The following is a 15,744-nucleotide window of genomic DNA, read 5'->3' on the forward strand; positions in this document are numbered from 1 at the left end:
GCTGTGAAACCGGAGCAAAACTGGAACAAAAAGCAAGGAAACGGGAAAGATCCCGGAGGAATTCCGGAGCCGCTGCCCAGCATTGCCTCCCTCCGCCCCCCCCCGCGCCCAACATGGCCGCTCCCTCCTGCCCTCCGCTTCCCTCACTCAAGATGGCCGCAGCAGGCCGGCGGCCGATGAGGTGAAGCCATGGCGGCCATGTTGCTTTGGGGCAGCAGGGCCCGCACCATCCCGCTCTGGGGGGGTACCGGTGGTTACCGGGGAGGAGCGCGGCTGAGGTGGGAGCGGGCGCCCCGCCTGCAGGGTAAGGCCGGGGTGAGGGGACGGCGGGGCCGGGCAGCGGGGAGGGGGCCCCGGTGCTGGGACCGGTACCGGAACCGCCGCTGGGCCCCAAGGAAGGGCAGGGCCGGGAGGAGCCGGGGTGTGGGGTGAGGGTTCCCCCGTCTGCAGCAGCTCCTGGGCTGGGGTCTGAGCCCAGCCTGGACAAGAGAAGGCTCCTGAAGGGGAGAGCTGAGAGCAGCTCCAGTGCCTAAAGGGGCTGCAGGAAAGCTGGAGAGGGGCTTGGGACAAGGGATGTAGGGACAGGCCAAGGGGAATGGCTTGAACCTGCCAGAACAGGGGAGACTGAGCTGAGCTCTGAGGCAGAAGCTGTTCCCTGGGAGGGTGCTGAGGCGCTGGCACAGGGTGCCCAGAGAAGCTGTGGCTGCCCCATCCCTGGCAGTGTTCAAGGCCAGGTTGGACACAGGGGCTTGGAGCAGCTGCTCCAGTGGAAGGGGTCCCTGCCCGTGGCAGGGGTTGGAGCTGGATGGGATTTAATGCCCCTTCCAACCCAAACCATTCTGTGACCCTTGTGGTGTCCTCCCAAGGCTCAGTGTGACCTGTGCATGCTCCAGGATCTGTGTGCATCGAAATGTATTGTCTGCACAAAGGAAGCAGTAAAAGCCAGAGGATATCACACCTGTGTTGTGCTGGTGGTGTAAGGTCACTGTGCTCTGTTTCAGATGGGATTGTATTAGTGCTGTCCCACCTGGGAAGTATGGTCAGCCTCGATTAGCTCACATGAGTACTTATGGTCCTGTCTCAAAGGGAACATAGGTTTAGAGAGGCAGAAACTAGAGTTCTGTATGTTTAGAAACAAACTATAACCATTCAGCTCTAAATGACCCTTGGAGGAGTTTGCCGCATGATGTGCTGTTGTGGTTCCCTCATCGTGCTGACATAGCAACCTGTGTGTCTGCCTCATGGGGGAGCTGAGGTGAATAGGCTTAATTTTAGAGTCATAGAATGGTTGGGTTGGAAAGAACCTTAAGCTCATCCAGTTCCAACCCCCTGCCATGGGCAGGGACACCTCACACTAAACCATGGCACCCAAGGCTCTGTCCAACCTGGCCTTGAACACTGCCAGGGATGGAGCATTCACAACCTCCCTGGGCAACCCATTCCAGTACCTCAGCACCCTCACAGTAAGGAATTTCTTCCTCATAGCCAATCTAAACCTCTGCTGTTTAAGTTTTAACCCATTACCCCTTGCTCTGTCACTACAGTCCCTAATGAACAGTCCCTCCCCAGCATCCCTGTAGCCCCCTTCAGACACTGGAAGCTGCTCTGAGGTCTCCATGCAGCTTCTCTTCTCCAGGCTGAACAGCCCCAATGTTCTCAGCCTGGCTCCATACAGGAGGTGCTGCAGCCCCTGAGCATCCTCGTGGCCTCCTCTGGACTTGTTCCAACAGTTCCATGTCCTTTTTATGCTGAGGACACCAGAACTGCACACAATGCTCCAGGTGAGGTCTGACCAGAGCAGAGCAGAGGGGCAGGATCACCTCCTTCACCTGCTGCTCACGGTCCTGTTGATGCAGCCCAGGATACAGTTGCTTTCTGGGCTGTAAGCACACACTGAAGCTGCCTCATGTTCATTTCTCATTGACCAACACCCCCAAGTCCTTCTCCTTGGGCTGCTCTGAATCTCTTCTCTGCCCAACCTGCAGCTGTGCCTGGGATTGCTCTGACCCAAGTACACTTGCCAATGTACCTGGGAAACATCCAGGAAGATGTTTCCCAGGTAATCATTTTCCCAGTGATTAGTACAGTTGAGTAACTTATGTTGTCGCAATACTCTTTTTCACCTATATTAGCTTCTTATCTCACTGCTCCCCATGTGTTTTTATCATCACAACCCATCTTTAAGACAGACAAACATTCCCTGACTGTACAGGAAAAGAAACAAAGCACAAATGAGAAAACATAGAACAGGAAGGGCTCGTTTAGATTGGATATAAGGAAGAAATTCTTTACTGTAAGGGTAGTGATGCACTGGAATGGGTTGCCCAGGGAGGTTGTGAATGCTCCATCCCTGGCAGTGTTCAAGACCAGGCTGGATGAAGCCTTGAGTGCCATGGTTTAGTGTGAGGTGTCCCTGCCCATGGCAGGGGGTTGGAACTGGATGATCTTAAGGTCCTTTCCAACCCAAACCATTCTATGATTCTGTGATTTGAGGACTGAGGTGAGGTCTTGCCATGAGTCTTACTGCCCTTTGCTTAGGGCAACTTGTGTGCTCATGGATGTTTGTGTGATCTTAAATATCCCCTCTTGAGGGGTTTGTTGTATCGGTCAGGATTTGGGTGTTGCACTGCTGTTACTGTCTACCCATGTTGGTCTTGTTTTGCCAGGCTACTTTTGCCTGTCTACTGCCAGCTATGGAGGAGCTATTACCTGTCCTTACACTGCAGCAGCACTTCAGAGAGATCTTTGGGCAGCTTCTGCAGAGGATAAAGATGATCAGGTAGAAGCATATCAGGGCTCTTTTTGGGTTTGGGGTTTTTTCCTTACCCCATTAATACTTCGAGGGTTCTCATTTTGATTGCAGGATCAGGGCTCTTTGTTGTACATGTACATGCAGCTATTGGGAGTTTAAAGGAATCCTTACTGGGAAAAGAATAAGATTTTCCTCCTTACTTCCCTGAACCTGAAGATCTAATGGAGAGGGCTTGGAGGAAACCAAGCAACCAGGGGTTGTGCACACTCTGCAAAGCAGGAGGTGTTTGTGTGCAGTAACAGGAGTGTGCAGTGTGGTTTCTTGGGTTGCTTGGGGTTTTCTTCCGTGATCCTTGGGGGTATAAATCACTGTACCTTCAGACGGGCTCTCTGGTATGACACCACATGAGGCTCTGGCCCATAGGAAGGACACAGTAGATGTGAACAGTGAACGTCCAAGGAGCAAGGACGGGTTAGAAACATGTCCAATAAATAGAATCTTCAGCAATATTTACTTTGTAATTACTGGATCTAAATATTTAGAGTGTTTTATTTATTTATAGGATCCCAGCCTGGTTTGGGTTGAAGGGAGCTTAAATCTCATCCAGCTCCAACCCCTGCCATGGGCAGGGACCCCTTCCACTGGAGCAGCTGCTCCAAGCCCCTGTGTCCAACCTGGCCTTGAGCACTGCCAGGGATGGGGCAGCCACAGCTTCTCTGGGCAGCAAAACCTGACTATTTAACCTAAACATTTATGAATGATCACTTTTTTATTTAAATACCTAGAAATATTTACTTCTTTATTTAATCTAAATATGTGGGAATAGTTACTTAATCCAAGTATTTAGGAATATTTACTTTTAAATACAAATATTTAGGTATTTGCTTTATGTAAATCTTGAGAGTGACTCACTTTTTTACCTATTTAATCTGACTATTTAGAAACCTTTACCATACACATCTTCATTTGCTGTGTTAAATCATCCTGAATTGGAGAGCTGCTGTTGCCTGTGTCATTGCATCATTAACAGAATAAAGGCAGTACTGCACAGAGCAAATGTAAATCTCTTTCTGGAGGTTGGAAACCCCTGTTAGGCTTTGGTTTTAAAGCAGTTGTACTTACTAAGTGGCTGCCCACACAGTGTTCAAGTGGCAGTGTTTGAGGGCAGGTTGAATGGGGCTTGGAGCAAGCTGCTCTAGTGGAAGATGTCCCTTCCCATGGCAGGGGCTTGGAACAGAGCACTGGGATGGCGAGAACACTGGAAGATGAGTGCAGCTCTGGGAATGCTTGGTGTAGAGATGGAGTTTGGGCTGAGAGCCAGGATTATGGACACTGGGGTGTCAGTGGGAGCACAGAATTAAACCTTACACTGTTGATGATGTTACTGTTATTTTTCCTGTTAATTACTGGTGGTTATTTCAAGCCAACATCAACCTTTAATTAGAACAAAGTATGTCCTTTAATTCAATAACTGGATGATTTACTGTGACATTTGTCACCCGCATTCCCATTGCTGCAGATGGGCATTCCTCAGGGATCTTCTCTTGTCATTAGGTGTTAATGAAGTGCAAAGAGTAAGGACTGAAATAGCTTTCCTATTTCACTGGGCTGCTTCCTTACTCCCGGAGGGAAAGCCAAACACTTGGAAATCTATTAGCTGGGCTTTCTGGGGGGGAATAATAATGTTACACAGTGTTTTACAGCCTGTGTTTGACTCAACCTCATCAAACTGTAAAACATGGGAAAACAAACTGTATTCCACAGCATTTCAGACAGCTAAAGCTCCATTTCCTCTGTAAATGGGAACAACAAGCCCAGTCTCCTTGCTCCTGAAGGAAAAGAACCAGTGAGACTTGATTGATTTGTGGCATTTCTCATTGGCAAGACATTGCAGCCTGATTTCATCTAGAAGCAGCTGAACTGAAGAGGTGATGTTGGAACCTACCGCTCCGTTTGGCTTAGTATCAGATACTCCCTTTAGTAGAGCTCACAGGGGAGTGTGTCTGAGTATTTATCAGAGATGGGGATCTTAAAGAGGAGCAGGAGGAAATTAGCACGGGCTGTGCTCATTGATTTCTGTAAGCACTGCTAGTGGGGGAGCAGCTCAGCCCAGGGTCAGTCCTGCACAGGGATGAGGAAGGATATCCTGTTGGAAACCATTAAGCAGGACAAGCTGGGGATGGATAAATGGAAGCTGCTGTGAATCTGTGGGATGGATACAGGTATTAACCTCCAGATCTGTGCTTCCTCCTGCTGCCTGCAAGCGTGCTGTAGGAGCTGGTGGGGTTACGTCTCAGTGTAGGTGGTGGTTGTTGGTAAGGAGTAGCCAGATACTGAGTTGGGAGGCTTTACAGGCCAGCACTGGTAAGGCAGAGACCATGGGAGTTACTGCATGGTTGTAGAGGTCTGGCTGTGCTATTTTGCACATCCCCTCCTCAGTTTCCAGCTTCTGTGGGATGTTCCAAACCTGCTTTGTGTTCACCTCTCCCAGGTGTTGTTCCTATAGTAATACCTTGGTTTTCCCTGAGGAAACACCTCTGCCTTCTGTGGCAGTGGGGAGTGCAAAGCAAGGTGGTTCTACAGCAGCAATGGGAGAAGGCTGATAGCCCTCACAGTCCTGTTGGTTGGGGTGGCACCTCTCACAGGAGTGCATCGAGTGCACAGGATCAGCCCCCAAATTAAGTACAAATATTGGGGTTCTGTATCTCTCAAACTTGCATTTTTTGATACAGTAAAATGTGTTTTCCCTGTGAGTGCAGCTCTGCTCGCTCCAGTGGCACTTAATAGGGTCAGAGGAAAACCAGTTTAAACCTTTAAATGCAGCTTTTAAACCATCCTTTGGGGTGTCACAAGCATTGGATGACTCCATTAGAAGACAATTATCCTCCTGGTGCTTGCTGCAGTAGCTTGTAACAGGAAGAGGATTCTCAAAGCTATCTCTTAGGCTTGCTATTGAAACCTCTTCACTCCAGGCTATGTATTGTATTCTGCTTCCTGGTACTTTATGTTGAAGATGCATTTGTCTTCTTAATCAGACAGTTTCTATCTGCCAGGAATGTGTTTAATAGAACGTCAAACATGATTTAGATCAGAAGTGAAAGTAGAATCGGGTGTTGTTTTCTGCCAACCATTATTGCAGTGAGGGAAGCACAGCGAGCCAAGCTTAGACAGAGCCTTGGAGCAATAACAACCTGATTCCTCTGTTTGTTTTGGCCTGATGTTCTTCCCCGGGTTACAAAGCTGCTGTAAGCATGTGCTAAGCAATAGGCATTTAAAAACTAGGCTAGATCAGGGGTAGCAGCTTAGAGGATTGGAGCAGAGCATCTGAACGCCTATGGTAAAGGTAAAGGAGACTTCTTGTGCCAGCAGTGAAGGTGTCGTGTGCAGGTTGAGACAAGGAAGCCACTGAGTTCTCAGGTTTGGGTTTACTGTCAGAATTGCTGGTGTCTGTCTCTGGAGCTACTGGGGAAAGACATATGGTGCTTTGTGAAACCATCAGAAAGCTTCTGACCCCTCTGTCAGTTGAGAAGGAGCAGTTCTGGAATACTGTCCAACTAAACCACCGTTACCTCCTCAGAATATCATAGCTATTTCTAGCTCTGGTTTGTCCCTGGGTATTATTTAAGTGGCCAAATGCAATAGAAGTTTGCCAACTGGTGTTATTAACCCCCAGGTCTGACTGTGAACGTGGGGAATTAGAGCAGAGACAGAATTGAACCAGATCCAAGGATTTCTTCCCCTGCTTTGGCCCAGGGGCTGCCTGGCGCAGGAGCGGAGCCTGGTGTGACTGTGAAAACATGGCTCTGTTTCAACACCAGCCTGGAATCCATCACAAGGGAAGCAAGTTGCTATGCTTCAGTTACCCTGTGCTGCAAGAAGGGTGGGGAAAGATCCGTGTTTCCACTCTAAACTGTTGTGACTGCTACTGTTGAAAAGTGCCTGGTGAAGAATGGTTTAGTATTAAGCTGAGTCAATCACGTTGCTTGTGTTTCATTACTGGGCTACAGAATATTCCCTCTGCAGGGTTATCCTGGAGTGCAGATCTCAGTCTGTGCCTGTAATAAACCAAGTGTGTTTGCTGATGATGGTTGCATTGGTAGAAATAACCTTGAGGTCTTTACCATGTCGCCTAAGTAAGGGATTAGGACATGGATCTCCACTGAGCTTTTCTGAAGTGCATGATCACAGCATCAGAGTGCTTTGGGTTGAAGGGACCTTAAAGTTCATGCAGTTCCAGCCCCCTGCCACAGGCAGGGACATGATGTTGTTGTACATCAGTGCTCATGGACGAGCACTCATTCAAACCTTGTCTGTTTTTGCTGGCAGGATGGAGAAGAAGAAGATTCGAATGAAATCCAAAGCTGCTGCTCCCAACCTGCTGCGTGCTCTGCACTCCCTGTACCAGTTCGGTCACCTCTGTGATGTGAGGGTTCACACACAGCACCTGGGAATTCAGGAGGAGTTCCTGGTGCACAAAGCTGTCCTGGCAGCTTCCAGCAACTATTTCAAGGGGCTTTTCCTGCACGATGAGATGCTGGACACCACGAGCTGCACAGTGACTCTGCAGGACATTTACACAGAGGAGTTCACCTCCTTCCTGGAGTTCATTTACACTGCAGAAGTGGAGATCGAGGCAGAAAAGCTGCAGCGGATGAAAGAAATAGCTGAAAGACTCGAATGCAAGGATTTGCTTGACATCTGTGAGGAGGTGAAGGCAGAGGGCAGGAAGGGCTTGGATCTGAGCCTTCACCTTACAGGTCAGCTGTGCACCGAGAGCGGGGGGCCACAGTGGTCGTGCATGCAGCTGGAGGAGAACCACAAGCTGAGTAACTCATCCCAAGTCATGGCAATGCCTGTGCAGAGGAAACTGTGGGATAGGCAGAAGCATAAAAAGCTGCTGGCTGGGTATGAACTCATTGAAGGGCAGCCAGTGAGCCTGGAGCAAGGGGACGTGGCTTTTCCAGACCCCAAACCCAGGGTGGCAAAGGTACCGAGGTGTAAGCAGGCGGGACCCAGAAGCAGAGTCAGTGTGGATGTCAGTCTGCAAACCAAGAGCAGTGGTTCCCTGCTGAGCCAGGCCGAGTCACAGGAAGGCTGTGTCATTAAGAACACTCTGTCTGAGCACTGGGAGGAGGAGAACACGTTGATTTCCAAGCGTGCCACTAAACCAGGACGGAGGAAACCCCCTCGGCGTGTGATGAAGGTGCTGCCACAGATGGTGTGTGAGCAGCACAACGAGTCCCTCCGTGTCCCCGAGCAGCACCAGTCACACATGGACCCCAAACCCAAGCCAAACCCGGCCATCAAGTACAGCTGCAGCAGGTGTGAGCACCGGCAGCACCACCTCACTGTTCACGGCCACGAGCAGGGCTTCTCCTGCCTCTTCTGTGACAAGAGGTTTAAGCACCAGAAGGCCACAAGCGACCACATGCATAGGGTGCCCAGGCAACAGCAGCGTGCCCAGGCCTGCCCATGCTGTGACAATGTCGTCAGCTCCAAGTGTGCCCTGAGGGTCCACATGCGAACACACACCGGGGAGAAGCCCTACAAGTGTGAGCGCTGCCCCACCAGCTTTGCTCACAGGTCTGCTTACAGTGCTCATGTAAGGTACAGCATTCCCTGTGTGTGGGGGGGTGGGTGGGAATGTGTGTTTTCCCCTAAGGAACAGGGTAACAGTGTTCCCAATGTCCTCCCTGTTTTAGTTCCAGACTTGCTTGGAGCTGATCAGAAGTGTGTTGAAACTGGGATAGATTTTGTCCCATCTATCTCATCCTGCTCTCAGTCCAGATTACTGGGTTGAGGTCCCTCAGACTGGGAATTTAGGGGAATGTTTCCCATTGAATCAAAAGGGATTTGTGCAATCAAAACTTGGGGGTGATTCTGGACACTTCAGATGTGGGGTTTTAACTGGGAGCCTGAAAGGAATGACCATCTGTTTAACATGCACAAGACAATCCCCATTTCATAGACTCATGGGATGATTTGGGTTGAAGAGACCTCAAAGCTCCTCCAGCTCCAACCCCTGCCACGGGCAGGGACCCCTTCCACTGGAGCAGCTGCTCCAAGCCCCTGTGTCCAACCTGGCCTTGAGCACTGCCAGGGATGGGGCAGCCACAGCTTCTCTGGGCACCCTGTGCCAGCGCCTCAGCACCCTCCCAGGGAACAGCTTCTGCCTCAGAGCTCAGCTCAGTCTCCCCTGTTCTGGCAGGTTCAAGCCATTCCCCTTGGCCTGTCCCTACATCCCTTGTCCCAAGCCCCTCTCCAGCTTTCCTGCAGCCCCTTTAGGCACTGGAGCTGCTCTCAGCTCTCCCCTTCAGGAGCCTTCTCTTGTCCAGGCTGCCCCAGCCCAGCTCTCTCAGCCTGGCTCCAGAGCAGAGCTGTGTGTATTTCATAAATGTCAGGGCACTGTGGTGCTTTTTAGTGCAGTTTTTGTGCGTCCCACGCCCTTTGTGCCATTTTGCTGGGTGGTCTGAGCTTCCAGACAGGCTTAGTGAGCACTGCCTGACTGAAAACAAGATGCTGGAATTGCACAGTAGTTTCCAGAACTGCAGAAAGCCACTGTACATGTCAGAGAGCTCCATACCCCATAGCCTGCCTGTGGGGGCAGGAGGTAGCTGGAGCTCAGCTTCCCTTTGAAATATGTCAAAATCTGTTTGTAGTTCAGTCCAGTAGTAGGGAAAACATTTCAGATGGGTTGTGAGTGCAGTGATACAGCTGCTTGTGCTCTCTGAGTAGCAATAAGAAGTTAACTGTTTGGCTTACTCTTTTGTTCCTCCATAGTGGTGTTAAAGCAACTTAAACAGGGGAAGTTCAAGTTGGATTTAAGGCAGAAGCTGTTCCCTGGGAGGGTGCTGAGGCGCTGGCACAGGGTGCCCAGAGAAGCTGTGGCTGCCCCATCCCTGGCAGTGCTCAAGGCCAGGTTGGACACAGGGGCTTGGACAGCATGGTCTAGTATGAGGTATCCTCGCCCATGGCAGTGGGTTGGAACTGGGTGATCTTAAGGTCCTTTTGAAAACAAACCACTCTGGGATTCTATGAACTGAGATATTTTAATTCTCTTTGACTCCCTGGTCCAACTCTGCCCAAGTTTCCCTGGTTTTTGGCTCTCCAACGTGCTGTGATATCTCAAATGGTTTGAGGAACAATGAAAAGGAAAGGGCTCTTCCTCCAAGGCAAACATGTCTGAGCTGGAACAATGAGACTCACTCAGGTTGTGCTCTCTGGTTTGTTTGGTTTGCAGGAAAACCCACGAGGCTGGGCAGCAGAGGCAGCTTCTGCCTGTCTATTGGATGGTGGTGCCACCTGAGCATCAGCCAGACCCTGCGAGCTGTGACAGAGGTCCTGACACAGAGACGTGGGCTGGGGCATCAGAGCATGGATGTGTGAGGCATGAAGAGCCCACAGGTTGTGAGGAAGAACCTGGGGGTTCATCTGCTGCTGGAGCAGACTGGAGCAGTGAGCAAGAGCAGGAGCAGAAGTGTGAGGAAGGTGAAGCAAGGTGTGAAGATGTGGGTGAAGATGAAGGTGAAATGAGTGTGAAGGGCGAGGAGGTGGCAAATGGTGATGTGGGGGACTCAGAAGCTGATGATAGCAGAGACAACGAGGTCTGTACTGAGGAGGACGATGAGGAGGATGAATACCCTAATGAGAAGGATGGTGAGGAACAGGAATCAGAGGAAGAGTTTAAGGTAAAGAAGGTAAATAAAAGCAGGATGCAGAAGAAATCTGCCTATGTGATCCGGTGTGAGAAGTGCAAGGAGCAGTTTGTATCCCGGAAGAAGTACGTGGATCACTGCAGAGATGTCCACCAGTGCCTGCCAGGTAAGGTGTACCAGTGTGACATCTGCAGCAAGTCCTTTGCCAGTTACAACAGCTGGAAGGAGCACCGGGCCTGTGTCCACACTGAGGAGAGGCAGTTTGCCTGCAGCCTCTGCAACGCCACTTTCAAAAGGAAGAGGGATGTGAGGACACATTCCATGCGGAAGCACGAAGGCAGAGTCAAGCGCCCGCTCTGCTCCGTCTGTGGGAAGATCCTGAGCTCCAGGACAGCCCTTGTGTTCCACATGCGGACACACACGGGAGAGAAACCTTATGAGTGTGGCATTTGTCACTCCAGGTTCACTCAGCCGTCCCAGCTGAAGATCCACACCAGGTCAGCCTGCAGCACGCCTGCTCCTGTTCTGCTTCCTGCATGCTTCATCCCTTCCTCTTCCTCCTCTGAGGTCCCAGTTGCAACTCATTCTCCTCACATTTTTTCCTATAGGATTTCTCTTAGGGAAAGGCAGTGTCAGCATCTGGCCATTGCATCACTTTGGGCAGGGGGTTGGGAATGGATGCCCCAGGCAATCTGGTGAGCAAAAGGCAGTCATTGGAGTCAGTCTTCACAATGAGATGATGGCCTGCAGTGATTAGAAGTAACATAGAGTGAGTCAGGGACCTCAGGGATCCCAGTGCTGAGCTCTGCTCCCTCTGTGTGACACTGAGTAAGTCACTTAGTGTGGGATTTCACGTGTGGTGTGCACTACAGAAGCTGGTCCTCACATCTGGACTCCCTCTGTAGTCATTGGACTGGATGAATTGCTCTCTGTTGGTCTCTCTGTTCACTGTGTCCTCTCCCAAGAGGGGGTGAATCATCCCATGGAATTCCCAAACTTTTTGCAAGTGGGGAGGTTAAATGTTGTAGGGCTCAGCTAGGGGAGGGAAATCCCATTACTGGAGACTGTGGCTCCGTGCAGTGGAGTGTGCAGCTTGCTTCTGTCTCCTAAGGGGTTCAAAAAGTGGTGATTCAGGACCAGCAGGACATAGAATCATGGAATGGTTTGTGTTGGAAGGGACCTTAAAGCTCCTCCAGCTCCAACCCCTGCCACGGGCAGGGACCCCTTCCACTGGAGCAGCTGCTCCAAGCCCCTGTGTCCAACCTGGCCTTGAGCACTGCCAGGGATGGGGCAGCCACAGCTTCTCTGGGCACCCTGTGCCAGCGCCTCAGCACCCTCCCAGGGAACAGCTTCTGCCTCAGAGCTCAGCTCAGGCTCCCCTGTTCTGGCAGGTTCAAGCCATTCCCCTTGGCCTGTCCCTACATCCCTTGTCCCAAGCCCCTCTCCAGCTTTCCTGTAGGCATCTGAAATGTTTGGCTAATCTGTCAGCTGGAACACAGCAGAGATGTGCCACGTGTGAGACACGGTGTGACTGCAACAGAACAGTCACCCGTGGGGGTTGTGTTGGGTAGCTGCTGTCTCCATTTTGCCTGACTACTCCAAATGAGGTGGGGTTTTGCACATCCTGCTCTTTGGCTTGGAATAAGGGGACTCAGCACAGTGTTAGACCAAAACGTAGGCTCAGACTCTCTCTGATTTGAGCTAATTTAAAGTCAGGCATACAGCACGTGTGCAGGAACACCATTTGCCTGACTTTCCTTAGTGCCTTTTGCCTAAAATACAGGAGTATCCTGGCAGTTAGAGCTTGCAGCCTGGAGGGCACGGTGCTGTTGCATCACAGGAGCCAAGAACATGGCCCACAGTATCACAAGGGATCTGCTGCTGGCGTTGTACTGGGGACAGTGGGCAAGTGCATTCAGTCTCTTGCACAGCAGCAGCTTGTCATCCCTGCTTCCTCCCTTCTGATGTCAGTCCTGTGAGGTGTAACTCGTGGGAGGGAGAGGTGGGTTTGTGGTGCCTGCGTGAGGAAAAGGTGAAACTGAAGTGGGAGTTTCAGTGCTTTATTATAGCACCCATCCTTGTTTTAAACATTCTATCTCCTGAGTGAGCTTTTCTTCCACTCCATTGAAAAATGAGGTGTGCAGAATACAATTTCAGATGGAGTATTTTAAGAATACACTACAAGAGCTAATTTGTTGTCCCTTGTGTCTCTCGTCATGTAGGTCCCATACAGGGGAAAAGCCATATATCTGTGAGGACTGTGGGGCTAGCTTTGCTGACAAAGGGAAACTCACTGGCCACAAAAGGACCCACACAGGTAGGTGGTAAATGCTTCTGTTCCCTCCATCTCTTTTCTCCCATCACCTCCCTTTGTACTGCTAGAGCTCACTGGTATGGGTTTGAAGAAGGAACTAGGCATAGGAAGCCATTTGAACCCCAACTCTGAGCACTCAGCTCAGCTGTAGGAATTCAGAATGTCTCTTCTCTTGCCTCAGGAGAGCGCCTCTTCAGATGTGATGTGTGTGGAAAACATTTTGCCACCAACGAATACCTGAAGTGCCATAAAAGATGCCACCTGGGAGCCAAACCCTACAAGTGTGGGGTGTGTGGGAAGACATTTGGCTTGAGGGCCTCCCTGGCCCAGCACAGTAACGTCCATGCAGGTAATGAAGGAAATGGTTCAGGGATGGGAAAGTAAATGGCACTGGGAGCTTGGGTCTTCCCAGTTTGGATGGTGACATTTTATTCCACAACTGCTTTTATATCATACATATATCCTGTATCACAAAATCAGCCAGGACCTTCAAGCTCACCCAGTCCAACCATTCCCAGCCCTGCCAAGGCCACCCCTAACCCATGGCACTGAGGCCTCGTCTCCACGGGCTGTGAACCCTTGCAGGGCCGGTGCCTGCAGCCCTGCCCTGGGCAGCCTGTTCCAATGCCTGAGCACCCTGTGGGGCAGGAATTGTTCCTCAGCTCCATCTAAACCTGCCCTGGTGCAGCTTGAGGCTGGTTCCTCTTGTCCCATCCCTTGTTCCTTGGGAGCAGAGCCCAGCCCCTCCTGGCTCCATCCTCCTGCAGGCACTTGGAGGAGCTATCAGGTCCCCCCTGAGCCTTCTCCATCTGACCCCCCCCAGCTCCCTCAGCCCTTCCCCATCTCTCCTGTGCTCGCATGGATGATGCTTGTCAAGAGGCCTGGTTTGTGCTGAGGACGGGTGGAGCAGGGAGCGGCTGTAGTTCCTGCTGTTGCCCTTGTAAGATGGGAGAGCTGTTCTCACGCTTTCCGTTGATCACAGCCTATGGTCTCCAGCTCATTCCATCCACACCACTGTTAATACTGATCTTTAGAAGCCCTTCATGCTTTATGGAACGCAGAGAGCTCCTCCTAACGCTGCTCCTCCCTTGCTCCAGAGACGCGCCCCTACTTCTGCGAGCAGTGCGGGAAGGCATTCACCCAGCAGGGCGCGCTGCGCCGGCACCAGCGCATCCACACCGGCGAGAAGCCCTACAAGTGCCGAGCCTGCGAGAGGACCTTCACCGACATGTCCACCCTGCGCAGACACGTCTCGGTACGCGGCCCTCGGCGCCTCCGTGGTGGGCAGGCTGCTGTGGTGATGCTTAACTACCGGGAGAAGGCTTCTTCCTTAAGGAGGGATCATCGAATCATGGAATGGTTTGGGTTGGAAGGGACCTCAAAGCTCCTCCAGCTCCAACCCCTGCCACAGGCAGGGACCCCTTCCACTGGAGCAGCTGCTCCAAGCCCCTGTGTCCAACCTGGCCTTGAGCACTGCCAGGGATGGGGCAGCCACAGCTTCTCTGGGCACCCTGTGCCAGCGCCTCAGCACCCTCCCAGGGAACAGCTTCTGCCTTAGCTCCAACCTGAACTCACCATTTCAGTTTGAACCCATCACCCCTTGTCCTATCACTGCAGTCCCTGGTTTCATCACATTGGTGATGAAATTTGGTGTTGATGAATTGATTGACCATATTTTAAAAATATAGAGAACTTTAAAAACCAGCTTTAAAAACTGCATTTCTCACTGTGCAGTTTTCCTCCATGAGCAGCACAGCAGCTCCCACTGCTGGCTGTCAAACCGCTCATCTCCCAGGTACTTGTAATGTCTTCCCAAGGAAAATCCAACCTTAAAAACGTCTGAGGAAGGACTCGTTCTTTAAAAGGGTGGATTCTTCCTGGTGGAATCCCAGAGAAGCTGTGGCTGCCCCATCCCTGGCAGTGCTCAAGGCCAGGTTGGACACAGGGGCTTGGAGCAGCTGCTCCAGTGGAAGGGGTCCCTGCCCGTGGCAGGGGTTGGAGCTGGAGGAGCTTTAAGGTCCCTTCCAACACAAACCATTCCATGATTCAGAGCTCAGCTTCTCATTCAAGCACAGCACCGCTGTGTTAATCCTAGCACCATTCGATTCTGCACTGGATTAAATGTTCAGTTGATGCGCAGATAGACTCCACAACCTGTTAAAGGTGTAAAGTAGGTATGCTTTTATTCAGCGCTGAGGTGCATGGGGATAGCTCCTCCAAAGCATGCACACCTCAGGGTTGTTATCCCTTTACATTCATTCTCTTAAGGTATACATAGACATGAGGTTGCTCAATCCACCTATACATATTTAGGATCTATCCCCGCTTCGTATTATAATGAGCCAGAAGGTCCTTTGCACCTGCGCAGTGCCCCTTCTGGTCATGGGCAGGGGTCTCAGGATGAAGTAAATGAATCTTCCTCTTAAACTTTACACCTTTTAACCTTCAGACATGGCCTTAGGGGTTGGTCAGTGCCCAGTCTGCCTCTCCCTGGCTTATCAGTAGAACCAAACATCTGCTTTTGTCCCTTACCAGTAGAACTGCATCTGCTTCTCCCCCTCCAGCAGTAGTCAATGCCTTGGCATGTTAGGTACTTAGGACAGACAATACTTTTGTTTAAGCAAAGGAATTCCTTTAACCCCCTTGTACAATTTCCCTGTATTACCCCCCTGTACATTGGTTACCCCTGGATCACTGTTACTGAAGCCATTGTCATTCATTGTTCCCCTTCTGTTTCCCTAGGTTCATGACCGCAACGCTCACTGGAGAAGCTTCTTGATAGACCTTACAACCAAAAAAGACCACAATTGGTCCAAAATAGAACCGTTCTCGGGGGCCTCTGTGGGTGAGGCCTGTGCTCCGGAGGTCTGGTCAGTTGACCAAGGTAAACTTTATAAACCAGACAGCGCTGCTGTTGGGAAGTGGGACCCGAGGCCACCGAGTGTTGGTGACACAGAGGACACCGCTCCCACCCGTCCCTATTTATAATGGAATTCACCCCATTTAGGGCTATATGACCTCAG

General features: G+C 51.0%; 1 protein-coding gene across 1 annotated transcript; it reads left to right on the forward strand.

The window, feature by feature from the left end:
• Positions 1 to 253: 253 nt before the first annotated feature.
• LOC115945834 (GDNF-inducible zinc finger protein 1-like) lies at positions 254 to 15,709 on the forward strand. Its single transcript, XM_034060369.1, has 7 exons — positions 254 to 304; positions 7,079 to 8,359; positions 9,993 to 10,904; positions 12,630 to 12,724; positions 12,903 to 13,070; positions 13,819 to 13,976; positions 15,464 to 15,709. Exons 2-7 carry the CDS (start codon positions 7,080 to 7,082, stop codon positions 15,707 to 15,709), a joined length of 2,859 nt encoding a protein of 952 aa, XP_033916260.1. The 5' UTR covers positions 254 to 304; position 7,079.
• The last annotated feature ends 35 nt before the right edge of the window (positions 15,710 to 15,744 follow it).

This window comes from Melopsittacus undulatus, chromosome 3 (genome assembly GCF_012275295.1).
Source record: "Melopsittacus undulatus isolate bMelUnd1 chromosome 3, bMelUnd1.mat.Z, whole genome shotgun sequence".
NCBI classification, from domain to species: Eukaryota; Metazoa; Chordata; class Aves; order Psittaciformes; family Psittaculidae; genus Melopsittacus; species Melopsittacus undulatus.

Excerpts from the sequence above, each read along its gene's own strand:
- LOC115945834 (XM_034060369.1), top strand. The coding sequence starts at position 7,080 with ATGGAGAAGAAGAAGATTCGAATGAAATCCAAAGCTGCTGCTCCCAAC. Across the intron at positions 10,905-12,629 it reads CAGCTGAAGATCCACACCAG|GTCCCATACAGGGGAAAAGC; the intron begins GTCAGCCTGCAG and ends CTCGTCATGTAG. Across the intron at positions 13,977-15,463 it reads CCCTGCGCAGACACGTCTCG|GTTCATGACCGCAACGCTCA; the intron begins GTACGCGGCCCT and ends CTGTTTCCCTAG.